Source organism: Coregonus clupeaformis, unplaced genomic scaffold (assembly GCF_020615455.1).
Source record: "Coregonus clupeaformis isolate EN_2021a unplaced genomic scaffold, ASM2061545v1 scaf0372, whole genome shotgun sequence".
Taxonomy (NCBI): Eukaryota; Metazoa; Chordata; class Actinopteri; order Salmoniformes; family Salmonidae; genus Coregonus; species Coregonus clupeaformis.
Window position 1 is genome coordinate 322,501 of NW_025533827.1, and position 27,500 is coordinate 350,000.

A 27,500-nucleotide genomic window follows, 5' to 3' on the forward strand; every position below is an offset into this window, starting at 1 on the left:
CTACTGACCTCTAAACAGACAATAAAACTACTGACCTCTTGAAAGACAATAACACTACTGACCTCTTGACAGACAATAACACTACTGACCGACAGACAATAACACTACCTGACCTCTTGACAGACAATAACACTAATGACCTCTTGACAGACAATAACACTAATGACCTCTTGACAGACAATAACACTACTGACCTCAACAGACAATAAAACTACTGACCTCGACAGACAATAAAACTACTGACCTCTTGACAGACACTAAAACTACTGACCTCTTGACAGACAATAAAACGACTGACCTCTTGACAGACAACAAAACGACTGACCTCTTGACAGACAATAACACTACTGACCTCGACAGACAATAACACTACTGACCTCGACAGACAATAACACTACTGACCTCGACAGACAATAACACGACTGACCTCTTGACAGACAATAAAACTACTGACCTCTTGACAGACAATAAAACTACTGACCTCTTGACAGACAATCAAACGACTGACCTCGACAGACAATCAAACGACTGACCTCGACAGACAATCAAACGACTGACCTCGACAGACAATCAAACGACTGACCTCTTGACAGTCGTTTGATTGTCTGTCGAGGTCAGTAGTTTTATTGTCTGCTGTGGTATCTCTCTATTCAATAGACATTGTTCTCGTTGAGAGAGGGTGATATCTACCACGTTAGAGTGGGGTTGCAGTACGAGGTGAGGTGAGGGGTGATATCTACCATGTTAGAGTGGGGTTGCAGTACGAGGTGAGGTGAGGGGTGATATCTACCATGTTAGAGTGGGGTTGCAGTACGATGTGAGGGGTGATATCTACCATGTTAGAGTGGGGTTGCAGTACGAGGTGAGGTGAGGGGTGATATCTACCATGTTAGAGTGGGGTTGCAGTACGAGGTGAGGGGTGATATCTACCATGTTAGAGTGGGGTTGCAGTACGAGGTGAGGTGAGGGGTGATACCTACCATGTTAGAGTGGGGTTGCAGTACGAGGTGAGGTGAGGGGTGATATCTACCATGTTAGAGTGGGGTTGCAGTACGAGGTGAGGTGAGGGGTGACATCTACCATGTTAGAGTGGGGTTGCAGTACGATGTGAGGGGTGATATCTACCATGTTAGAGTGGGGGTTGCAGTACGAGGTGAGGTGAGGGGGGTGATATCTACCATGTTAGAGTGGGGGTTGCAGTACGATGTGAGGGGTGATATCTACCATGTTAGAGTGGGGTTGCAGTACGAGGTGAGGTGAGGGGTGATATCTACCATGTTAGAGTGGGGTTGCAGTACGAGGTGAGGGGTGATATCTACCATGTTAGAGTGGGGTTGCAGAACGAGGTGAGGGGTGATATCTACCATGTTAGAGTGGGGTTGCAGAACGAGGCGAGCCTGTTTCCTTCTCTGATTCCTGTAGTAGTTCTCAAACTGCTCCCGGGAACCCTGGGTAAAAAAACAAAACATGGACGACATCCTTAGAGACCGGCCGGGTGTGATGGCAACAGAGAGGAGACGGTAGCCTTGACAACTTTTGGGTCGCTATACGTCTTGACATTCATCAGTTCATCATTTTACTGGTAGAACTGACAAAAAACAGGTTTGGAGATTTTTTTGAAAGTGTCTAGAAGTCAAAAGGTTAACTTGAGACTCAAGAGGAAAATAGATAAGATGATTCTGGTAGAAACAAAGTTTGATATTGGGGTACAAAGGCACTCTTATTCAGGGAAAGTCAGTGATTGGACCGTCACTAGGTCTTACTTCAAAGTCTAGGTATCTGTAGCATATCAGTCACTCACAACAGATACTCCTCCGGTTCTTCAGTATGACTTAACCAGTCTCTCTCACACATCACACACACTGCTTTACAGTGACATAACCCAGGCCCCCTCTCCCCTCTCTCCAGGCCCCCTCTCCCCTCTCTCCAGGCCTCCCCTCCCCTCTCTCCAGGCCCCCTCTCCCCTCACCACTTCTCCCCTCACCACTTCTCCCCAGGCCCCCTCTCCCCTCCTCCTCTAACAGTAGCCCCAGTCTCAGCCCTTATCTCCTCTAGCTGAGGCCCAGACCAGGACCCACAGTACTTCCCAAGCCCAGAGATAAGACACCAGAGCTGGGCTGATAACCCCCACAGCCAGGGAAGCTGAAACTAAGGCCAGAACATGCTCACTCACCTCTGGTGTGCTGTTACAATGAAAAATATTTCAAATGAAATAAGATAAATCGAGATTTGATTGAAGAGATAAACTGTAGTATTTCCTAAGAACAACGAGAACAATGTCTATTGAATAGAGAGATACCACAGCAGCAGCAGTCCACCAGAGAGAGGGAGAGGGGGTAGTGGGGGAAGGGAGAAGGAGAGAGGCAGAGAGGGAGAAGGGAGAGAATGGGAGAGAGGCAGAGAGGGAGAAGGGAGAGAAGGGAGAGAGGCAGAGAGGGAGAAGGGAGAGAATGGGAGAGAGGCAGAGAGGGAGAAGGGAGAGAAGGGAGAGAGGGGGAGAAGGGAGAGAGAAGGGAGAGAGGGAGAGAAGGGAGAGAGAAGGGAGAGAGGGAGAGAAGGGAGAGAGAAGGGAGAGAGGGAGAGAGGGGGAGAAGAAGGGAGAGAGAAGGGAGAGAGGGGAGAAGGGAGAGAAGTGAGAGAGGGGGAGAAGGGAGAGAAGGAGAGAGGGAGAGACGGGAGAGAAGGGGAGAGGGGAGAGAGGGAGAGAGGGGGAGAAGGGGAGAGGGGAGAGCGGGGGAGAGAGGGTGAAGGGTGGAGTGAATGGATGGATGAGTGAGAGGCTGCTAGAGGAAGAGGTGGTAGGGAGCAGGGAGGTCAGAGTAGTTCTGCTAAGAGGTTAAAACTCTAGTGTTCGTACAGTACTTCAAGATGACTGGACAATGTCCATGAAGTCAGATACACAACATTAACACTCTGGAGAGAAGTGTGGGGTGGAGATCGAGGTCAAGAAGACCCTTCGGGGAGGATGCAGCTATCGTGTGTGTGTTTGTTTCCTCACACCAGACCAAACAAGAACCACACCAAGAAACCCTTCACTCTGCTTAAACAATATTTTAATAATACAGGCAGCATGTGCAAACACGCACGCTTCTCCAAACACACACACACACACACACACACAGAAAGCTCCAAACATCAGAGCGGTGCCACGTCGCTGGTGACTACATGGGCCTAAGGCTGATAACCCCAGTCATGAACAGAATAGAATGGACTCTCTAGACAGTCTGGAATGTTCTCTACTGCCAGACGTCTTAGTGGGGGGGGCTCGTTTGGACAGTTTCACCAGTTGGGAAACACACACACCAAATCGCACAGAACACACACAAAAGACACGAAACACACACACTTGAAGCGCTTCATTTATTTTCACTGTAAACCTGGAAGTGGAATCCCATTTCCAATCAAGACATTCATGTTGTTTTCTCCTCTTGTTTAAATTCCACCATATTACCATGATGGTGAAGACTGGACCTGAACAATATGCCTTTGTTCTACTGTTACACACACAGAAAACCAACACACACACACACACACAGAAAACCAACACACACACACACAGAAAACCAACACACACACACACACAGAAAACCAACACACACACACACACACACAGAAAACCAACACACACACACACACACACACACACAGAAAACCAACACACACACACACACACAGAAAACCAACACACACACACACACACACAGAAAACCAACACACACACACAAAAATCTGATAGAAATTATGATCAATGTAAACAACAGTGTTGGCCCAACATGGAGTTTCCCTCAGACCAGACCAAACGAGAACCACACAAAGAACCCTTCACTCTGCTTAACCGATCGTTTAATAATACAGGCGCACACACACACACACACACACACGCACGCACACACACACACACACTTCTCCAATTATCCAATCTCCAGGTATCAATCACATAATGAGCCATCGTGTTCAGAATATAAAACCCAAATGTTCTCTGGTTTAGTAGAAGTACTCGTCTGGTTTAGTAGAAGTACTCGCCTGGTTTAGTAGAAGTACTCGTCTGGTTTAGTAGAAGTACTCGCCTGGTTTAGTAGAAGTACTCGTCTGGTTTAGTAGAAGTACTCGTCTGGTTTAGTAGAAGTACTCGTCTGGTTTAGTAGAAGTACTCGTCTGGTTTAGTAGAAGTACTCGTCTGGTTTAGTAGAAGTACTCGTCTGGTTTAGTAGAAGTACTCGTCTGGTTTAGTAGAAGTACTCGTCTGGTTTAGTAGAAGTACTCGTCTGGTTTAGTAGAAGTACTCGTCTGGTTTAGTAGAAGTACTCGTCTGGTTTAGTAGAAGTACTCGCCTGGTTTAGTAGAAGTACTCGCCTGGTTTAGTAGAAGTACTCGTCTGGTTTAGTAGAAGTACTCGTCTGGTTTAGTAGAAGTACTCGCCTGGTTTAGTAGAAGTACTCGCCTGGTTTAGTAGAAGTACTCGTCTGGTTTAGTAGAAGTACTCGTCTGGTTTAGTAGAAGTACTCGTCTGGTTTAGTAGAAGTACTCGTCTGGTTTAGTAGAAGTACTCGTCTGTACTCTATTGGAAAAAATATTTAGAATGTTCTCTTTATTGTTGAAATGTTTATATTTATATTGAATACGATGATTAGGATATTATTTAAATGTTTATTGATTAGTGATCTGAGTACTTGGAATCAGAACCATGTTATTATCTGGAATAAACATCTGTAATGTTATCTCTGTGTGTGTGTGTGTGTGTGTGTGTGTGTGTGTGTGTGTGTGTGTGTGTGTGTGTGTGTGTGTGGTGGCAGCTCTCTATCCTTCACCCTTGGCCTGGTGGCATCCATTTTGTCCCCCGGACCAACCGGCCAAACAACAGTTCTCCCTGGGGTCACGACCAACCCACTGTTGCACACACACACACACACACACACACACACACACGTTTCGCTCTCTCTCTCTCTCACACACACACACACACACACACGTTTCGCTCTCTCTCTCTCACACACACACACACACACACACACTCACACCTACCTCTCAGAGATGAAGAAGGCTGAAACAAAGGACAATAAAAACAGGAGAGAAGTAAAATGGTCAGGAACACAACATAACTAAACAAACACGAACGCTGGCAGGAACCAAAACAAACGAGGGAACGGGGGAGAAAGTGACCCTGAGGTTGAGGAGGTCACACCTTTCAACACCGTCCCCTCCCCCCTTTCCTTCCATTCACCTTCTCCCCTCCATCCCTCCCCCTCTCCTTCCCCTCCACTCTCTCTTGCACGTTTTAACCCCAGTGCAACCCTCTCCGACATACACTCCACTCCCCCTCCCCTCCATCTCCCTCTCAGTCTCATAGTCTGCCTCCTGCACTCAGTCTCTTCTTCACAGCTCTCTCTACCCCTTCTCTCCTCCTCCACATCTCCTCCTCCACATCTCCTCCTCCACATCTCCTCCTCCACATCTCCTCCTCCACATCTCCTCCTCCACATCTCCTCCTCCACATCTCCTCCTCCACATCTCCTCCTCCACATCTCCTCCTCCACATCTCCTCCTCCACATCTCCTCCTCCACATCTCCTCCTCCACATCTCCTCCTCCACATCTCCTCCTCCACATCTCCTCCTCCCACATCTCCTCCTCCACATCTCCTCCTCTCCTCCTCCACATCTCCTCCTCCACATCTCCTCCTCCACATCTCCTCCTCCACATCTCCTCCTCCACATCTCCTCCTCCACATCTCCTCCTCCACATCTCCTCCTCCACATCTCCTCCTCCACATCTCCCTCTCCCTGTCTTTTTTCCCCCCCTCTGTCCCCTCTTTTCACTATCTAGCTACCAAACTTCCTCCATGGGTCAGTTGCTAAACTCTCGCTCTCTTCCTGCTCTCTCCCTCCTTCCAAAGTTCAGGGCCCCTTTCTCTCTACATTTCAATTTTTCCATTTGAGTGATTTAGCGGTTGCGCTCATCCAGAGCGACTTACAGGAGCAAATAGGGTTAAGTGCCTTGCTGAAGGGCACATGGACAGCGTTCTCTCTCACATCGACAGATGTTACACCTAGTTGGTTCCACCTCACTCTTGCCCTCACTTTAACCCTTCCTTCTGCTTCCCCTCTCTCCTCTACCCCTTTCCCTCTCAACTGCCCTTATCCCCTTGTCATAAACCCTCTCTCTCTCTGTCCCTCCCACGCTCTCCTTAGCCTATGCCCTCTGTCCCTATCTTCTATGTTCCCTCTCTCTCCCTCCCTCCGCCTTGCCCTGTCTGTCTCTCAACTTACCCTTGCTATAACCTCTATCGTCCTCCCTAGGTCTCTGTCCTTCCTCACAAAGTTCATGCTCAGCTCTCTGTCCTTCCTCACAAAGTTCATGCTCAGCTCTCTGTCCTTCCTCACAAAGTTCATGCTCAGCTCTCTGTACTTCCTCACAAAGTTCATGCATTTAGCTCTCTGTACTTCCTCACAAAGTTCATGCATTTAGCTCTCTGTACTTCCTCACAAAGTTCATGCTCAGCTCTCTGTCCTTCCTCACAAAGTTCATGCATTTAGCTCTCTGTCCTTCCTCACAAAGTTCATGCATTTAGCTCTCTGTCCTTCCTCACAAAGTTCATGCATTTAGCTCTCTGTCCTTCCTCACAAAGTTCATGCATTTAGCTCTCTGTCCTTCCTCACAAAGTTCATGCATTTAGCTCTCTGTCCTTCCTCACAAAGTTCATGCTCAGCTCTCTGTCCTTCCTCACAAAGTTCATGCATTTAGCTCTCTGTACTCCCTCACAAAGTTCATGCATTTAGCTCTCTGTACTTCCTCACAAAGTTCATGCATTTAGCTCTCTGTCCTTCCTCACAAAGTTCATGCTCAGCTCTCTGTCCTTCCTCACAAAGTTCATGCTCAGCTCTCTGTACTTCCTCACAAAGTTCATGCATTTAGCTCTCTGTCCTTCCTCACAAAGTTCATGCATTTAGCTCTCTGTCCTTCCTCACAAAGTTCATGCATTTAGCTCTCTGTCCTTCCTCACAAAGTTCATGCATTTAGCTCTCTGTCCTTCCTCACAAAGTTCATGCTCAGCTCTCTGTCCTTCCTCACAAAGTTCATGCATTTAGCTCTCTGTACTCCCTCACAAAGTTCATGCATTTAGCTCTCTGTACTTCCTCACAAAGTTCATGCATTTAGCTCTCTGTCCTTCCTCACAAAGTTCATGCTCAGCTCTCTGTCCTTCCTCACAAAGTTCATGCTCAGCTCTCTGTACTTCCTCACAAAGTTCATGCATTTAGCTCTCTGTCCTTCCTCACAAAGTTCATGCTCAGCTCTCTGTACTTCCTCACAAAGTTCATGCATTTAGCTCTCTGTTCTTCCTCACAAAGCTCATGCTCAGCTCTCTGTACTTCCTCACAAAGTTCATGCATTTAGCTCTCTGTCCTTCCTCACAAAGTTCATGCATTTAGCTCTCTGTCCTTCCTCACAACGTTCATGCATTTAGCTCTCTGTCCTTCCTCACAACGTTCATGCTCAGCTCTCTGTCCTTCCTCACAAAGTTCATGCATTTAGCTCTCTGTCCTTCCTCACAAAGTTCATGCTCAGCTCTCTGTCCTTCCTCACAAAGTTCATGCATTTAGCTCTCTGTACTCCCTCACAAAGTTCATGCATTTAGCTCTCTGTACTTCCTCACAAAGTTCATGCATTTAGCTCTCTGTCCTTCCTCACAAAGTTCATGCATTTAGCTCTCTGTCCTTCCTCACAACGTTCATGCATTTAGCTCTCTGTCCTTCCTCACAACGTTCATGCTCAGCTCTCTGTCCTTCCTCACAAAGTTCATGCTCAGCTCTCTGTACTTCCTCACAAAGTTCAAGCTCAGCTCTCTGTACTTTCTCACAAAGTTCATGCTCAGCTCTCTGTACTTCCTCACAAAGTTCATGCATTTAGCTCTCTGTTTTTCCTCACAAAGTTCATGCTCAGCTCTCTGTCCTTCCTCACAAAGTTCATGCTCAGCTCTCTGTCCTTCCTCAAAGTTCAGGCTCAGCTCTCTGTCCTTCCTCACAAAGTTCATGCTCAGCTCTCTGTCCTTCCTCACAAAGTTCATGCTCAGCTCTCTGTCCTTCCTCACAAAGTTCATGCTCAGCTCTCTGTACTTCCTCACAAAGTTCATGCATTTAGCTCTCTGTCCTTCTTCACAAAGTTCATGCATTTAGCTCTCTGTCCTTCCTCACAAAGTTCATGCTCAGCTCTCTGTCCTTCCTCACAAAGTTCATGCATTTATCTCTCTGTCCTTCCTCACAAAGTTCATGCTCAGCTCTCTGTCCTTCCTCACAAAGTTCATGCTCAGCTCTCTGTACTTCCTCACAAAGTTCATGCTCAGCTCTCTGTACTTCCTCACAAAGTTCATGCTCAGCTCTCTGTCCTTCCTCACAAAGTTCATGCATTTAGCTCTCTGTCCTTCCTCACAAAGTTCATGCTCAGCTCTCTGTCCTTCCTCACAAAGTTCATGCTCAGCTCTCTGTACTTCCTCACAAAGTTCATGCTCAGCTCTCTGTACTTCCTCACAAAGTTCATGCTCAGCTCTCTGTACTTCCTCACAAAGTTCATGCATTTAGCTCTCTGTCCTTCTTCACAAAGTTCATGCATTTAGCTCTCTGTCCTTCCTCACAAAGTTCATGCTCAGCTCTCTGTCCTTCCTCACAAAGTTCATGCTCAGCTCTCTGTGTTTCCTCACAAAGTTCATGCTCAGCTCTCTGTCCTTCCTCACAAAGTTCATGCATTTAGCTCTCTGTCCTTCCTCACAAAGTTCATGCATTTAGCTCTCTGTCCTTCCTCACAAAGTTCATGCTCAGCTCTCTGTACTTCCTCTCAAAGTTCATGCATTTAGCTCTCTGTCCTTCCTCACAAAGTTCATGCTCAGCTCTCTGTCCTTCCTCACAAAGGTCATGCTCAGCTCTCTGTACTTCCTCACAAAGTTCATGCATTTAGCTCTCTGTCCTTCCTCACAAAGTTCGTGCTCAGCTCTCTGTCCTTCCTCACAAAGTTCATGCTCAGCTCTCTGTCCTTCCTCACAAAGTTCATGCATTTAGCTCTCTGTCTTTCCTCACAAAGTTCATGCTCAGCTCTCTGTCCTTCCTCACAAAGTTCATGCTCAGCTCTCTGTACTTCCTCACAAAGTTCATGCTCAGCTCTCTGTACTTCTTCACAAAGTTCATGCTCAGCTCTCTGTACTTCCTCACAAAGTTCATGCATTTAGCTCTCTGTTCTTCTTCACAAAGTTCATGCATTTAGCTCTCTGTCCTTCCTCACAAAGTTCATGCTCAGCTCTCTGTCCTTCCTCACAAAGTTCATGCTCAGCTCTCTGTACTTCCTCACAAAGTTCATGCATTTAGCTCTCTGTCCTTCTTCACAAAGTTCATGCATTTAGCTCTCTGTCCTTCCTCACAAAGCTCATGCTTTTCTGTTCCCTCGATGATTCTTTCCCCAGAGTCCTAACCCCGACACCGCCTCCAAACACACACACCTTCCCAGACCACATACCTCCTCCCCTTCCCAGGTCACAACCCCTCCACACACACACACAAAACCCAGCTTCAACCCTGCTTCGTCCCTGACCTAGTCATGGCTCAGTCAACCCAGACCCCTGCTTCGTCCCTAACCTAGTCATGGCTCAGTCAACCCAGACCCCTGCTTCGTCCCTAACCTAGTCATGGCTCAGTCAACCCAGACCCCTGCTTCGTCCCTGACCTAGTCATGTACCAGTCAACCCAGACACCTGCTTCGTCCCTGACCTAGTCGTGTACCAGTCCACCCAGACACCTGCTTAATCCCTGACCTAGTTGTCTCCCAATCAACCCAGACACCTGCTTCGTCCCCGAACAAGTTTTTTACCCAGTCAACCCAGACACATGCTTCGTCCCTGACCTAGTCAATTTCCAGTCAACCCAGACACATGCTTCGTCCCTGACCTAGTCGTGTTTCCAGTCAAGCAAGTCACCTGCTTCGTCCCTGACCTAGTCGTGTTTCCCAGTCAAGCAAGTCACCTGCTTCGTCACTGACTTAGTCGTGTTTCCCAGTCAAGCCAGACACCTGCTTCGTCACTGACTTAGTTGTGTTTCCCAATCAACCCAGACAACTGCATCGTCCCTGACCTAGTCGTTTTCCAGTCAACCCAGACACCTGCTTCGTCCCTGACCTAGTCGTGTCCCAGTCAACCCAGACACCTGCTTCGTCCCAGACTTAGTCGTGTTTCCCAATCAAGCCAGACACCTGCTCCGTCCCTGACCTAGTCGTTTCCCAGTCAACCCAGACACCTGCTTCGTCCTTGACCTAGTCGTGTCCCAGTCAACCCAGACACCTGCCTCGTCCCTGACCTAGTCGTGACCCAGTCAACCCAGACACCTGCTTCGTCCCAGACCTAGTCGTTTCCAGTCAACCCAGTCACCTGAGGCCCAATCTTACATCATCTCCCTCCTCTCTCCCTCTCCACATCTCATCTAATCCCTCCCCCCCCCTCCCTATATTAAAACAGTAGCATGTCTCCGTAGTACACTATAAAATGATATGTGTGTTGTGTATTATTAATTATAATCCATGGTTCAGACCAGATCAACTCAACAGACAGGAAGCCCTTCTACAACTGTTATTGTAAACTACTGTCACAAGCACACTGTAAAGGCCTGTGGTATCAAACATCGCCCCCCTTAGGCTGTAACAAGTATAGCAGGCTTAAACCAAATGCCTATGCTGCCACTAATGATGGTGTGTTACTGGTGGGGCCAATCCTGTGGAGGGGGTGGGGTTAGTAAGTGGAAAGGGGTGTAGTCAATTAAACAACTAAAAAAAGGTGTCAATTCATTCAGTCCAATTGGGGAAAACATGCAGAAAATCACTGTGGGTGTAATATGAATATTTAAAATCACTGTGGATATAATATGAATATTTAAAATCACTGTGGATATAATATGAATATTTAAAATTAAAATTAAAGTAAGAAAACGACATGGTTCATCAGAGATATAAAATCGAGAGAAGAGATGAAGGGAGAGAGAGTCCTTGAGGCCGATACGTAAAGCTTATTAAAGAGCAGTGATAGTATCAAGAGCAGTGATAGTATCAAGAGCAGTGATAGTATCAAGAGCAGCAGTGATACCATCAAGAGCAGTGATACCATCAAGAGCAGTGATACCATCAAGAGCAGTGATACCATCAAGAGCAGTGATACCATCAAGAGCAGTGATACTATCAAGAGCAGTGTGTGGGTTTCTTCTTTTTTTCTCATCTTGTTTTCTCGGAGGGGAAAGCATGTACACGTTTAAAAACAATATGATACTTATTGTTTTATCTATAAAATGCCTCTCCTCGATTACCTTCAACCTTTTTCAAAAGGAGGCGGGGAGAGGACGGAGGAGAAAACCAAAGTAAAGGAGGAGAGGAGAGGAGAGGAGCAAGACGGGAGAGGGGGATGTGTAGTCCCACACACTCACCAGAACGGTATAGATGTGGAGGCATCGGTACACTGGAGAAAAGTCTACCAACTCCTGGGCGCCTGGTACCTGAGAGAGAGAGAGAAACACTATTTACACACACACACACACAGAACAAAAATATAAACTCAACATGTAAAGTGTTGGTCCCTATGTTTCATGAGCTGAACTCTAAAAGATCCCAGAAAATGTTCCCTACGCACAAAAAAGCTTATTTCTCTAAAATGTTGTGCAGAAATTTGTTTACATCCCTGTTAGTGAGCATTTCTCCTTTGCCAAGATAATCCATCCACCTGACAGGTGTGGCATATCAAGAAGCTGATTGAACATAATCATTACACAGGTGCACCTTGTGCTGGGGACAATAAAAGGCCACTCTAGAATGTGCAGTTTTGTCACACGACACAATGCCACAGATGTTAAGTTTGAGGGAGCGTGCAATTGGCAGGCTGACTGCCAGAATGTCCACCAGAGCTGTTGCCAGATAATTTAACGTCAATTTCTCTATTATAAGCTGCCTCCAATGTCGTTTTAGAGAATTTGGCAGCACGTCCAACCGGCCTCACAACCGCAGACAACGTGTAACCAAGCCAGCCCAGGACCTCCACCTCCGGCTTCTTCACCTGCGGGATCGTCTGAGACCAGCCACCCGGACAGCTGATGAAACTGTGGGTTTGCACAACCGAAGAATTTCTGCACAAACTGTCAGAAACCGTTTCAGGGAAGCTCATCTGCGTGCTCGTCGTCCTCACCAGGGTCTTGACCTGACTGCAGTTCGGCATCGTGACCGACTTCAGTGGGCAAATGCTCATCTTCGATGGCCACTGGCACGCTAGAGAAGTTTGCTCTTCACAGATGAATCCCGATTTTAACTGTACCGGGCAGATGGCAGACAGCGTGTATGGCATCGTGTGGGAGAGCGGTTTGCTGATGTCAACGTTGTGAACAGAGTGCCCCATGGTGGCGCTGGGGTTATGGTAACTACGCCACTCAGGAACATTCCATGTCGTCTTGTTAAGCAACTCGAGTGTATATTTGGCCTTATTGTTTCAGGTTATTGTCCTGCTGAAAGGTGAATGTTTCTCTCCCTCCTCTTCCTCTTCATCTACAGTCTCCCTCCATTTATCTGCCTCCTCTTCCTCTACAGTCTCCCTCCATTTCTCTGCCTCCTCTACCTCTTCATCTACAGTCTCCCTCCATTTCTCTCCCTCTTCCTCTTCATCTACAGTCTCCCTCCATTTCTCTCCCTCCTCTTCCTCTTCATCTACAGTCTCCCTCCATTTATCTCCCTCCTCTTCCTCTTCATCTACAGTCTCCCTCCATTTATCTGCCTCCTCTACCTCTTCATCTACAGTCTCCCTCCATTTCTCTGCCTCCTCTTCCTTTACATCTACAGTCTCCCTCCATTTCTCTCCCTCTTCCTCTTCATCTACAGTCTCCCTCCATTTCTCTCCCTCCTCTTCCTCTTCATCTACAGTCTCCCTCCATTTATCTGCCTCCTCTACCTCTTCATCTACAGTCTCCCTCCATTTCTCTCCCTCTTCATCTACAATCTCCCTCCATTTCTCTCCCTCCTCTTCATCTAGTCTCCCTCCATTTCTCTCCCTCCTCTTCCTTTACATCTACAGTCTCCCTCCATTTCTCTCCTCTTCCTTTACATCTACAGTCTCCCTCCATTTCTCTCCATTCTTTAAACACATTCAGGGGCTAAAACTTGAGACCACTTCAGAAAAGATGTCTGCATATTCTGGTGAGTTTTGGATGGAGGAAGGGATTGATGGAGGGAGGGTAGAGGAAGGGATTGATGGAGGGAACATGCTAGAGAGAGATATGGGAGGAATGAGAAAACAGGGTTGGAACGAGGGATGAGACAGAGAGGTGTGTAGAAGAGACAGGAAGTGAGAAGACTTCGGTCTGAACACAGTAATGGAGGGAGGGAGGGAGGGAACGTGCTAGAGAGAGATATGGGAGGAATGAGAAAACAGGGTTGGAACGAGGGGTGCAGACAGCGAGGAGTGGAAGGAGAGAAGAGGAGACTAGACATACAGTGGGGGAAAAAAGTATTTAGTCAGCCACCAATTGTGCAAGTTCTCCCACTTAAGAAGATGAGAGAGTCCTGTAATTTTCATCATAGGTACACGTCAACTATGACAGACAAAATGAGAAAAAAATCCAGAAAATCACATTGTAGGATTTTTTATGAATTTATTGGCATATGATGGTGGAAAATAAGTATTTGGTCAATAACAAAAGTTTCTCAATACTTTGTTATATACCCTTTGTTGGCAATGACACAGGTCAAACGTTTTCTGTAAGTCTTCACAAGGTTTTCACACACTGTTGCTGGTATTTTGGCCCATTCCTCCATGCAGATCTCCTCTAGAGCAGTGATGTTTTGGGGCTGTCGCTGGGCAACACAGACTTTCAACTCCCTCAAAGATTTTCTATGGGGTTGAGATCTGGAGACTGGCTAGGCAACTCCAGGACCTTGAAATGCTTCTTACGAAGCCACTCCTTCGTTGCCTGGGCGGTGTGTTTGGGATCATTGTCATGCTGAAAGACCCAGCCACGTTTCATCTTCAATGCCCTTGCTGATGGAAGGAGGGTTTCACTCAAAATCTCACGATACATGGCCCCATTCATTCTTTCCTTTACACGGATCAGTCGTCCTGGGCCCTTTGCAGAAAAACAGCCCCAAAGCATGATGTTTCCAACCCCCATGCTTCACAGTAGGTATGGTGTTCTATGGATGCAACTCAGCATTCTTTGTCCTCCAAACATGACGAGTTGAGTTTTTACCAAAAAGTTATATTTTGGTTTCATCTGACCATATGACATTCTCCCAATCCTCTTCTGGATCATCCAAATGCACTTCAGACGGGCCTGGACATGTACTGGCTTAAGCAGGGGGACACGTCTGGCACTGCAGGATTTGAGTCCCTGGCGGCGTAGTGTGTTACTGATGGTTGGCTTTGTTACTTTGGTCCCAGCTCTCTGCAGGTCATTCACTAGGTCCCCCCGTGTGGTTCTGGGATTTTTGCTCACCGTTCTTGTGATCATTTTGACCCCACGGGGTGAGATCTTGCGTGGAGCCCCAGATCGAGGGAGATTATCAGTGGTCTTGTATGTCTTCCATTTCCTAATAATTGCTCCCACAGTTGATTTCTTCAAACCAAGCTGCTTACCTATTGCAGATTCAGTCTTCCCAGCCTGGTGCAGGTCTACAATTTTGTTTTTGGTGTCCTTTGACAGCTCTTTGGTCTTGGCCATTGTGAAGTTTAAAGTGTGACTGTATGAAGTTGTGGACAGGTGTCTTTTATACTGATAACAAGTTCAAACAGGTGCCATTAATACATGTAACGAGTGGAGGAGAGAGGAGCCTCTTAAAGAAGAAGTTACAGGTCTGTGACAGCCAGAAATCTTGCTTGTTTGTAGGTGACCAAATACTTATTTTCCACCATAATTTGCAAATAAATTCATTAAAAATCCTACAATGGGATTTTCTGGATTTTTTTCCTCAATTTGTCTGTCATAGTGGACGTGTACCTATGATGAAAATTACAGGCCTCTCTCATCTTTTTTAAGTGGGAGAACTTGCACAATTGGTGGCTGACTAAATACTTTTTTCCCCCCACTGTATGTCTGTCAGTCAATACAACTGGACTGGAGGTTAGAAGGAAAAACACAGCAAGTCAATACAACTTGACTGCTTGACCATTTGACCCTCTCTAAAGTGTAGAGGGGTTGGCAGGATCACTCAACTAGCGGCATTGGGGACGCTTTTGTTTTTGAAACCTGACGTTCTGAACAATCACACAGATAGACAGACCCCATCCTGTCCCTAGCTCTGTGGAATACTGTTTCTTAGCTGTTAAAAGCAAGTTGGAAGACAATACCAGGCTTTCATGTACTGACCTGGGAACAACACCAGCCTAGAACAGCACTGCCCTGGGACAGGAGGGGAAACTCACAATAAGAAAACAAACACAGTGGAATGTTTTTTTTTATTTTTTAGTTTGGAGTCATATAATGACCCCAGGGGAAAAGGTCAGGGGTCGGTCAAGGCTAGGGCAGAGGTAGGAGGGGGGAGTATGGGAAATAAAAAGGGTGAAATGGGGAAATAACAAGGGGTGAGGAACAGGGTGACACAGGGGCAGAAGGTAGTGACTAGGGGTCATGCCTTTGTTTGAAAGGTTGTCAAAAAAGGGCAGCCAAGGACTGGAAGGAGATCACAGAAGAGGTGCCACCCTGCCCTAGCATCCCCCCTTCCATCCCCTCCCTCCCTCTGCGGTCTCGTTCCCTAGCCTCGACTGAGCCCTTACCTTATGTACTCCCTCCCTCTGCGGTCTCTTTCCCTAGCCTCGACTGAGCCCTTACCTTATGTAATCCCTCCCTCCGCGGTCTCGTTCCCTACCTCTTCCCTCTTACCATTTGTTCTACCTCTCACCTCTGCCGTCTCTCTTTCCGGCTCGGACCAACAGGCTCCGAGACAGCTTCTACCCCCCAAAAAAACCGTAAGACCGCTACATAGTTAATTAATGGTTACCCAGACTATCTGCACTGGCCCCATCTGCACTGGCCCCATCTGCACTGGCCCCATCTGCACTGACCCCATCTGCACACTCAGAAGACTACATACAGTAATGCACGGTGAACCCACACTTCTGTACTTTTTTTTCCAATACTAGTCTAATAAAAGCGTGATCTGGAGCAACCCCAGAGAACATTATTTTAGTGTAGAGGTGCTGACTAACGGATAATAAACTGGAAGATATAAAAACAAATAAAAGAGTCTGCATATGTATAACCTCCCAGCCATTTATTGGGTTAAAAAAAAAACACCAACTTTTTGGTATCACTGTGCCTTCTTCAGAAAATTAAATTAAAACAATAATGTATGTTGATGTTAAATCTTATGCTAATAGCCTAATATATTCAATATTCTGTCAACTATTGTCTTTTAACAGTTTCGCTCAATTCATTCAAAAAAAAAAAAATCAACCTAATAATTATGGACACACCCCTCTCTATTGTCATTGGTTGCACTAATTGCACTGTTCTTTCTACATAAAACCTGGTTCAAGCGTTCATGACATCACCCTGAAGAAGGCACAGTGATGCCGACGAAACATTGGTGGTTTCTTACCCAATAAATTACTAGGAGTTTATACACTAGAGTGCGCGACTCTTTTGTTTTTATAGCTTACAGCTTTTTCAATACTAGAACATGAAAAAACTGTCTCTGAAAAATGTGATGTATAAAATGTCCTGATATTGAACTCAAAAGATGTGACGATTGAACAGAGCAGTGGCCAAATTTACAGTTGAAGTCGGATGATTACATACACTTAGGTTAAAGTCATTAAAACTTGTTTTCAACCACTCCACAACTGTATTGTTAACAAACTATAGTTTTGGCAAGTCGGTTAGGACATCTACTTTGTGCATGACACAATTTTTCCAACAATTGTTTACAGACAGATTATTTCACTTATAATTCACTGTATCACAATTCTAGCGGGTCAGAAGTTTACATACACTAAGTTGACTGTGCCAAATGAAATCATGGCTTTAGAAGCTTCTGACAGGCTAATTGACATAATTTGAGTCAATTGGAGGTGTACCTGTGGATGTATTTCAAGGCCTACCTTCAAACTCAGTGCCTCTTTGCTTGACATCATGTGAAAATCAGAAGAAATCAGCCAAGACCTCAGAAAAAAAATTGTAGACCTCCACAAGTCTGGTTCATCCTTGGGAGCAATTTCCAAACGCCTGAAGGTACCACGTTCATCTGTACAAACAATAGTACGCAAGTATAAACACCATGGGACCACGCAGCCGTCATACCGCTCCGGAAGGAGACACGTTCTGTCTCCTAGAGATGAACGTACTTTGGTGCAAAAAAGTGCAAATCAATCCCAGAACAACAGCAAAGGACCTTGTGAAGATGCTCGAGGAAACAGGTACAAAAGTATCTATATCCACAGTAAAACGAGTCCTATATCAACATAACCTGAAAGGCCGCTCTGCAAGGAAGAAGCCACTGCTCCAAAACCGCCATAAAAAAGCCAGACTACGGTTTGCAACTGCACATGGGGACAAAGATCGTACTTTTTGGAGAAATGTCCTTTGGTCTGATGAAACAAAAATAGAACTGTTTGGCCATAATGACCATCGTTATGTTTGGAAGAAAAAGGGGAATGCTTGCAAGCCGAAGAACACCATTCCAACCGTGAAGCACGGGGGTGGCAGCATCATGCTGTGGGGGTGCTTTGCTACAGGAGGGACTGGTGCACTTCACAAAATAGATGGCATCATGAGGAAGGAAAATTTTGTGGATATATTGAAGCAACATCTCAAGACATCAGTCAGGAAGTTAAAGCTTGGTCGCAAATGGGTCTTCCAAATGGACAATGACCCCAAGCATACTTCCAAAGTTGTGGCAAAATGGCTTAAGGACAACAAAGTCAAGGTATTGGAGTGGCCATCACAAAGCCCTGACCTCAATCCTGTAGAAGATTTGTGGGCAGAACTGAAAAGGCGAGTGCGAGCAAGGAGGCCTACAAACCTGACTCAGTTACACCAGCTCTGTCAGGAGGAATGGGCCAAAATTCACCCAACTTATTGTGGGAAGCTTGTGGAAGGCTACCCGAAATGTTTGACCCAAGTTAAACAATTTAAAGGCAATGCTACCAAATGCTAATTGAGTGTATGTAAACTTCTGACCCACTGGGAATGTGATGAAAGAAATAAAAGCTGAAATAAATCATTTTCTCTACTATTATTCTGACATTTCACATTCTTAAAATAAAGTGGTGATCCCAACTGACCTAAGACAGGGAATTTTTACTAGAATTAAATGTCAGGAATTGTGAAAAACGGAGTTTAAATATATTTGGCTAATTTTTTTTAACTCTGCATTGTTGGGAAGGGCTCATAAGCAAGCATTTCATGGTTAAGTCTACACCCATTGTATTCAGCGCATTGACAAATAACATTTGATTTCCCTAGCATTGACCCATTGACCCGCCCCTCACCCTCTCCCCTGGCCTTGACCCACCCCTCACCCTCTCCCCTGGCCTTGACCCACCCCTCACCCTCTCCCCTGGCCTGGACCCGCCCCTCACCCTCTCCCCTGGCCTTGACCCGCCCCTCACCCTCTCCCCTGGCCTTGACCCACCCCTCACAGGAGAGTGCTCCCTGTCTGTCCAAGCTAACAACAAAGGAAGCGCTGCCAAAATGCCCTACCTTCCCCCTTCACTATTCTTCTAAAGGCGTCAGTATGCTTCAGTTCGTCTGGCGCCTAGCCGAGCTCGGAGTGCGCTCTCATACTCCCTTAAAAGACCGTCGCTTGAAAAGCGAGAACAAAAGGGGCAATAGTACTGTTTGTCCATCTTGAGACGCCGTAGCCAGTATAAGATAACTCAAGAAATCTGCCATTAATCTTGATGTTTTTGCCGAAGAGATCTTAGTCACGCAATTTTACACCTAACTAAGATGTTTGGTGCGTATTTCCCAAGGAAAAAAATTGCGTGAAAATGAGTCGTCTATAGTTGAATGACAGCAAACATTTCATTGAAGAATCCCTACTGTTGACCAATCGCCGACGAGGGGGCGTAGACTTCGGCTATCGAGAAAAGATGTGTGCCAAGACCAGACGAAAAAAACCTTGCCATAGTCTAAAATGAAAAAACATGCCACAAAATGCTGTCATAATATAAGCACAAACGGTTCCCAACAGTTTTGGCTGGGAAGCATGCGGACGCCTTAACTCCCTGTCTCTCCTCTCAATCCTGTCCCCTTCCCTTGACGAATCCTCACCCTGTCACTGGCATCCCATCCCAGCCTTACCCCTTGACCTGCCAGCAGCTTGGCATAGGAAGGAGGGATGACGCAGAGGGAGGAGAGGAGGGGCTGAGTTCACATGAGAAGGGTGGAAAAAGGGGCACCAACATAAAGGAGGAGGGATGGAGGGCAGCAGGTAGGGTGGGAAAGGAGGGAGGGAGGGCGGCAGGTAGGGAGGGAAAGGAGGGAGGGTTATGATGGGGTGAAGTGGAGATTTAAGATTGGCAGCAGTTAACAAGAGAATGCCCTTTGTCTCAGTCCTCGACCGGGAAAGAGCTAGGACGCAAAGAAAGACAGAGGAGAGGGGAGGGAGGGTTCTCAAGGGGGTAACAGAAGTTTAGAAGTATTCTCAAGGGGGTAACAGAAGTTTAGAAGGCCGACAGGAGGAAGGGTTCTCAAGGGGGTAACAGAAGTTTAGAAGGCCGACAGGAGGGAGGGTTCTCAAGGGGGTAACAGAAGTTTAGAAGGCCGACAGGAGGGAGGGTTCTCAAGGGGGTAACAGAAGTTTAGGAGGCTGACAGGAGGGAGGGTTCTCAAGGGGGTAACAGAAGTTTAGAAGTATTCTCAAGGGGTTAACCGAAGTTTAGAAGGCTGAGAGGAGGGAGGGTTCTCAAGGGGGTAACAGAAGTTTAGGAGGCTGACAGGAGGGAGGGTTCTCAAGGGGGTAACAGAAGTTTAGGAGGAGGGAGGGGATGAAGAGGTGAAGGGCATGAGAGACAATATTGGAGGGGTCACCAAGTACACCAAGGTTTTGACTTTGTATTGATCACTGTTTAGTTTCATACTGTATTGATCACCGTTTTGTTTCATATTGTATTGATCACTGTTTAGTTTCATACTGTATTGATCACCGTTTTGTTTCATATTGTATTGATCACTGTTTAGTTTCATACTGTATTGATCACCGTTTAGTTTCATACTGTATTGATCACCGTTTAGTTTCATACTGTATTGATCACCGTTTAGTTTCATACTGTATTGATCACCGTTTAGTTTCATACTGTATTGATCACCGTTTAGTTTCATACTGTATTGATCACCGTTTAGTTTCATACTGTATTGATCACCGTTTTGTTTCATACTGTATTGATCACCGTTTTGTTTCATACTGTATTGATCACCGTTTAGTTTCATACTGTATTGATCACCGTTTAGTTTCATACTGTATTGATCACCGTTTAGTTTCATACTGTATTGATCACCGTTTAGTTTCATATTGTATTGATCACCGTTTTGTTTCATATTGTATTGATCACTGTTTAGTTTCATACTGTATTGATCACTGTTTAGTTTCATACTGTATTGATCACTGTTTAGTTTCATACTGTATTGATCACCGTTTAGTTTGATATTGTATTGATCACCGTTTTGTTTCATATTGTATTGATCACCATTTAGTTTCATACTGTATTGATCACCGTTTAGTTTCATACTGTATTGATCACCGTTTAGTTTCATACTGTATTGATCACCGTTTTGTTTGATATTGTATTGATCACCGTTTAGTTTCATATTGTATTGATCACCGTTTAGTTTCATACTGTATTGATCACCGTTTAGTTTCATACTGTATTGATCACTGTTTAGTTTCATACTGTATTGATCACCGTTTAGTTTCATACTGTATTGATCACTGTTTAGTTTCATACTGTATTGATCACCGTTTAGTTTCATACTGTATTGATCACTGTTTAGTTTCATACTGTATTGATCACTGTTTAGTTTCATACTGTATTGATCACTGTTTAGTTTCATACTGTATTGATCACCGTTTTGTTTCATACTGTATTGATCACCGTTTAGTTTCATACTGTATTGATCACTGTTTAGTTTCATACTGTATTGATCACCGTTTTGTTTCATACTGTATTGATCACCGTTTAGTTTCATACTGTATTGATCACCGTTTAGTTTCATACTGTATTGATCACCGTTTAGTTTCATACTGTATTGATCACTGTTTAGTTTCATACTGTATTGATCACCGTTTAGTTTCATACTGTATTGATCACCGTTTAGTTTCATACTGTATTGATCACTGTTTAGTTTCATACTGTATTGATCACCGTTTTGTTTGATATTGTATTGATCACCGTTTTGTTTCATATTGTATTGATCACCGTTTAGTTTCATACTGTATTGATCACCGTTTAGTTTCATACTGTATTGATCACTGTTTAGTTTCATACTGTATTGATCACCGTTTAGTTTCATACTGTATTGATCACTGTTTAGTTTCATACTGTATTGATCACCGTTTAGTTTCATACTGTATTGATCACTGTTTAGTTTCATACTGTATTGATCACTGTTTAGTTTCATACTGTATTGATCACTGTTTAGTTTCATACTGTATTGATCACCGTTTTGTTTCATACTGTATTGATCACCGTTTAGTTTCATACTGTATTGATCACTGTTTAGTTTCATACTGTATTGATCACCGTTTTGTTTCATATTGTATTGATCACCGTTTAGTTTCATACTGTATTGATCACCGTTTAGTTTCATACTGTATTGATCACCGTTTAGTTTCATACTGTATTGATCACCGTTTAGTTTCATACTGTATTGATCACTGTTTAGTTTCATACTGTATTGATCACCGTTTAGTTTCATACTGTATTGATCACCGTTTAGTTTCATACTGTATTGATCACTGTTTAGTTTCATACTGTATTGATCACTGTTTAGTTTCATACTGTATTGATCACCGTTTAGTTTCATACTGTATTGATTGTTGTGCTACTGTGATCAGGGCACCCTTGTGAATGAGACCCTGGTCTCAATTGGTTTTCTCTGAATAAATAAAACGCACAAACACAACCCCCCCACAGACACACACACACAACCCCCCACAGACACATACACAACCCCCCCACAGACACAAACACAACCCCCCCACAGACACACACACACAACCCCCCACAGACACACACACACAACCCCCCACAGACACACACACAACCCCCCACAGAGACACACACAACCCCCCCACAGAGACACACACACAACCCCCACAGACACACACACAACCCCCCACAGACACACACACACCCCCCACAGACACACACACAACCCCCCACAGAGACACAAACACAACCCCCCACAGACACACACACAACCCCCCCACAGACACACACACAACCCCCCCACAGAGACACAAACACAACCCCCCCACAGAGACACAAACACAACCCCCCCACAGAGACACACACACAACCCCCCACAGAGACACACACACAACCCCCCACAGACACACACACAACCCCCCACAGACACACACACAACCCCCACAGAGACACAAACACAACCCCCCCACAGAGACACACACACAACCCCCCCACAGAGACACAAACACAACCCCCCCACAGGTACCTCATCTTCATCCTCCACATCCAGTACTCCAGAGTCCTGTTCAGACATTGGGCTGCTGCCCTGTCCGTCAACATCCGTCCCTGCCACTAGTCCCGCCTCCTTCCTCAGCCGTCGACCAACTGCAGCTCTCTGTTGGAGTGACACAGCGCTGTCCAGTGAGCGCTGGACCTGGACCTGGTATACACACACACACACACACACAGGGTTAGATATATACATATTCACACAGGGTTAGATATATACATACACAGGGTTAGATATATCCATACACAGGGTTAGATATATCCATACACAGGGTTAGATATATCCATACACAGGGTTAGATATACAGTGAGGGAAAAAAGTATTTGATCCCCTACTGATTTTGTACATTTGCCCACTGACAAAGAAATGGGAAGGAGGTTCTCACCCAAGATTTGACGATACATGGCCCCGTCCATCGTCCCTTTGATGCGGTGAAGTTGTCCTGTATACAGGTAACAAACTGAGATTAGGAGCACTCCCTTTAAGAGTGTGCTCCTAATCTCAGCTCGTTACCTGTATAAAAGACACCTGTCCACAGAAGCAATCAATCAATCAGATTCCAAACTCTCCACCATGGCCAAGACCAAAGAGCTCTCCAAGGATGTCAGGGACAAGATTGTAGACCTACACAAGGTTGGAATGGGCTACAAGACCATCGCCAAGCAGCTTGGTGAGAAGGTGACAACAGTTGGTGCGATTATTCGCAAATGGAAGAAACACAAAATAACTGTCAATCTCCCTCGGCCTGGGGCTCCATGCAAGATCTCACCTCGTGGAGTTGCAATGATCATGAGAACGGTGAGGAATCAGCCCAGAACTACACGGGAGGATCTTGTCAATGATCTCAAGGCAGCTGGGACCATAGTCACCAAGAAAACAATTGGTAACACACTATGCCGTGAAGGACTGAAATCCTGCAGCGCCCACAATGTCCCCCTGCTCAAGAAAGCACATATACAGGCCCGTCTGAAGTTTGCCAATGAACATCTGAATGATTCAGAGGAGAACTGGGTGAAAGTGTTGTGGTCAGATGAGACCAAAATCGAGCTCTTTGCCATCAACTCAACTCGCCATGTTTGGAGGAGGAGGAATGCTGCCTATGACCCCAGGAACACCATCCCCACCGTCAAACATGGAGGTGGAAACATTATGCTTTGGGGGTGTTTTTCTGCTAAGGGGACAGGACAACTTCACCGCATCAAAGGGATGATGGACGGGGCCATGTACCGTCAAATCTTGGGTGAGAACCTCCTTCCCTCAGCCAGGGAACGTGGATGGGTATTCCAGCATGACAATGACCCAAAACACACGGCCAAGGCAACAAAGGAGTGGCTCAAGAAGAAGCACATTAAGGTCCTGGAGTGGCCTAGCCAGTCTCCAGACCTTAATCCCATAGAAAATCTGTGGAGGGAGCTGAAGGTTCGAGTTGCCAAACGTCAGCCTCGAAACCTTAATGACTTGGAGAAGATCTTCAAAGAGGAGTGGGACAAAATCCCTCCTGAGATGTGTGCAAACCTGGTGGCCAACTACAAGAAACGTCTGACCTCTGTGATTGCCAACAAGGGTTTTGCCACCAAGTACACCAAGGTCAAATACTTATTTCCCTCATTAAAATGCACATCAATTTATAACATTTTTGACATGCATTTTTCAGGATTTTTTTGTTGTTATTCTGTCTCTCACTGTTCAAATAAACCTACCATTAAAATTATAGACTGATCATTTCTTTGTCAGTGGGCAAACGTACAAAATCAGCAGGGGATCAAATACTTTTTCTCTCCTCCATGGGTTGATAAATTTGATTTCCATTGATAATTTTTGAGTGATTTTGTTGTCAGCACATTCAACTATGTAAAGAAAAAAGTATTTAATAAGATGATTTCATTCATTCAGATCTAGGATGTGTTATTTTAGTGTTCCCTTTATTTATTTTTGAGCAGTGTACATACACACATAGGGTTGGTTTTACACACACACACACACACACACACACACACACACACATTTATATACACACACACACACACACACACACGACAAACTGTTAGAGAAAACAGATTTGCAGATCTCTTTCTATCCATCCTCAAAACAAAGCACCATTATCATCTTTCCAATACTCCAACCATCCTCTTTCTATCCATCCTCCACTTTCATCCTTCAACCCCCCCCCCCCCCCCACCCCCGTCCCACCATCTTCAATTCAAATAGCTTTATTTATATTTCCCAGGAACAGACCAGGATCAGAGAATGTAGAGACTGAAAGAGTGAATGGAGACGGTAGAAAGACTGAATAGGAGAAATGTACACGCTAAAACGGAGGAAGAATGCATGCACTCTTCTTTAGAGAAGCTCCTATGGCATTGTCTATGTCAAGGCTTTTGTCAACGTTACAAGTTTGCTAATTAAAGTAACTTAAATGGAGTGTTTGTGTGTCAACAAGGGGAATTCCCATGGGTAAGAGGGGGACTCCATCTCTCGCACTCTCGGTCTCCCTCGCTCGTCACTCGCACGCAACTCAAGCCATCAAGCACTGTTAAGAGGTTAAAATCGGTAGGACCCTTTGTGTTTGTTCCTCTTTGTTTCCCAGTGGGACCAAGTTTAGCGTCGCACTTCAACCTAACCTCAAGTGTGCCGATGTGCGTCAGAAAATGCTCTGAATGTTCCACAAGCGCCAGCTGCAGGTCAAATAGCTGACCACTAACCCCTTTGTGGTAGGCTACTTAATGGTATGTTGTTGGAGAACAGAGAACTAGAGTCCCCTAGCTGGTTACTGATGACACTAAATATGATGTTGGAGAACAGACAAAGACAGGGGGAGGAGACAAAGACAGGGGGAAGGAGACAAAGACAGGGGGGAGGAGACAAAGACAGGGGGAGGAGACAAAGACAGGGGAAGGAGACAAAGACAGGGGGGAGGAGACAAAGACAGGGGGGAGGAGACAAAGACAGGGGGGAGGAGACAAAGACAGGGGGGAGGAGACAAAGACAGGGGGGAGGAGACAAAGACAGGGGGGAGGAGACAAAGACAGGGGAGGAGACAAAGACAGGGGGAGGAGACAAAGACGGGGGAGGAGACAAAGACGGGGGAGGAGACAAAGACGGGGGGAGGAGACAAAGACAGGGGGGAGGAGACAAAGACAGGGGAGGAGACAAAGACAGGGGAGGAGACAAAGACAGGGGGGAGGAGACAAAGACAGGGGAGGAGACAAAGACAGGGGGAGGAGACAAAGACGGGGGAGGAGACAAAGACGGGGGGGAGGAGACAAAGACGGGGGGAGGAGACTGTCTGTTTTTTCTGACAGGGAATTATTTGTCAAATAAGGAGCTTTGAGAGACAAGACACACATCATGTATTTATTTTGTATTTATTTAACCTTTATTTAACCAGGTAAACCAGTTGAGAACAAGTTCTCATTTACAACTGCCACCTGGCCAAGATAAAGCAAAGCAGTGCGAAAAAAACAGCAACACAGAGTTACATATGGGGTAAAACAAAACATAAAGTCAAAAATACAACTGAAAATATATATACAGTGTGTGCAAATGTAGTAAGTTATGGAGGTAAGGCAATAAATAGGCCATAGTGCAAAATAATTTCGTATTAACACTGGAATGATAGATGTGCAGAAGATGATGTGCAAATAGAGATACTGGGGTGCAAAAGAGCAAAATAAATAACAATATAGGGATGAGGTAGTTGGGTGGGCTAATTTCAGATGGGCTGTGTACAGGTGCAGTGATCGGTAAGGTGCTCTGACAACTGATGCTTAAAGTTAGTGAGGGAGATAAGAGTCTCCAGCTTCAGAGATTTTTGCAGTTCGTTCCAGTCATTTGCAGCAGAGAACTGGAAGGAATGGCGGCCAAAGGAGGTGTTGGCTTTGGAGATGACCAGTGAGATATACCTGCTGGAGCAAAGACTACAGGTGGGTGTTGCTATGGTAACCAATGAGCTAAGATAAGGCGGGGATTTGCCTAGAAGTGATTTATAGATGACCTGGAGCCAGTGGGTTTGGCAACGAATATGTAGTGAGGGCCAGCCAACGAGAGCGTACAGGTCACAATGGTTGGTAGTATATGGGGCTTTGGTGACGAAACGGATGGCACTGTGATAGACTACATCCAATTTGCTGAGTAGAGTGTTGGAAGCTATTTTGTAAATGACATCGCCGAAGTCAAGGATCGGTAGGATAGTCAGTTTTACGAGGGCATGTTTGGCAGCATGAGTGAAGGAGGCTTTGTTGCGAAATAGGAAGCTGATTCTAGATTTAACTTTGGATTGGAGATGCTTAATGTGAGTCTGGAAGGAGAGTTTACGGTCTAACCAGACACCTAGGTATTTGTAGTTGTCCACATATTCTAAGTCAGACCCACCGAGAGTGGTGATTCTAGTCGGGCAGGCGGGTGCAAGCAGCGTTCGATTGAAGAGCATGCATTTAGTTTTACTAGCGTTTAAGAGCAGTTGGAGGCCACGGAAGGAGTGTTGTATGGCATTGAAGCTCGTTTGGAGGTTTGTTAACACAGTGTCCAATGAAGGGCCAGATGTATACGAAATGGTGTCGTCTGCGTAGAGGTGGATCTGAGAGTCACCAGCAGCAAGAGCGACATCATTGATATAAACAGAGAATAGAGTCGGCCCGAGAATTGAACCCTGTGGCACCCCCATAGAGACTGCCAGAGGTCCAGACAACAGGCCCTCCGATTTGACACATTGAACTCTATCTGAGAAGTAGTTGGTGAACCAGGCGAGGCAGTCATTTGAGAAACCAAGGCTATTTAGTCTGCCAATAAGAATGCGGTGGTTGACAAAAGC

General features: G+C 45.6%; 1 protein-coding gene across 2 annotated transcripts in view; it reads right to left on the reverse strand.

The window, feature by feature from the left end:
* The window catches only part of LOC121560069 (exocyst complex component 6B-like), a 119,369-nt gene that overhangs the window by 87,620 nt on the left and 4,249 nt on the right, over positions 1-27,500 (reverse strand). For both annotated transcript variants that reach the window (XM_045215121.1, XM_045215120.1), the window contains exons 2-4: positions 22,667-22,840; positions 11,444-11,512; positions 1,365-1,448 (exon numbers count right to left, since the gene is read on the reverse strand). In XM_045215121.1, coding sequence (XP_045071056.1) covers positions 1,365-1,448; positions 11,444-11,512; positions 22,667-22,840 — 327 coding nt within the window. The remainder of the gene's footprint in view (positions 1-1,364; positions 1,449-11,443; positions 11,513-22,666; positions 22,841-27,500) is intronic.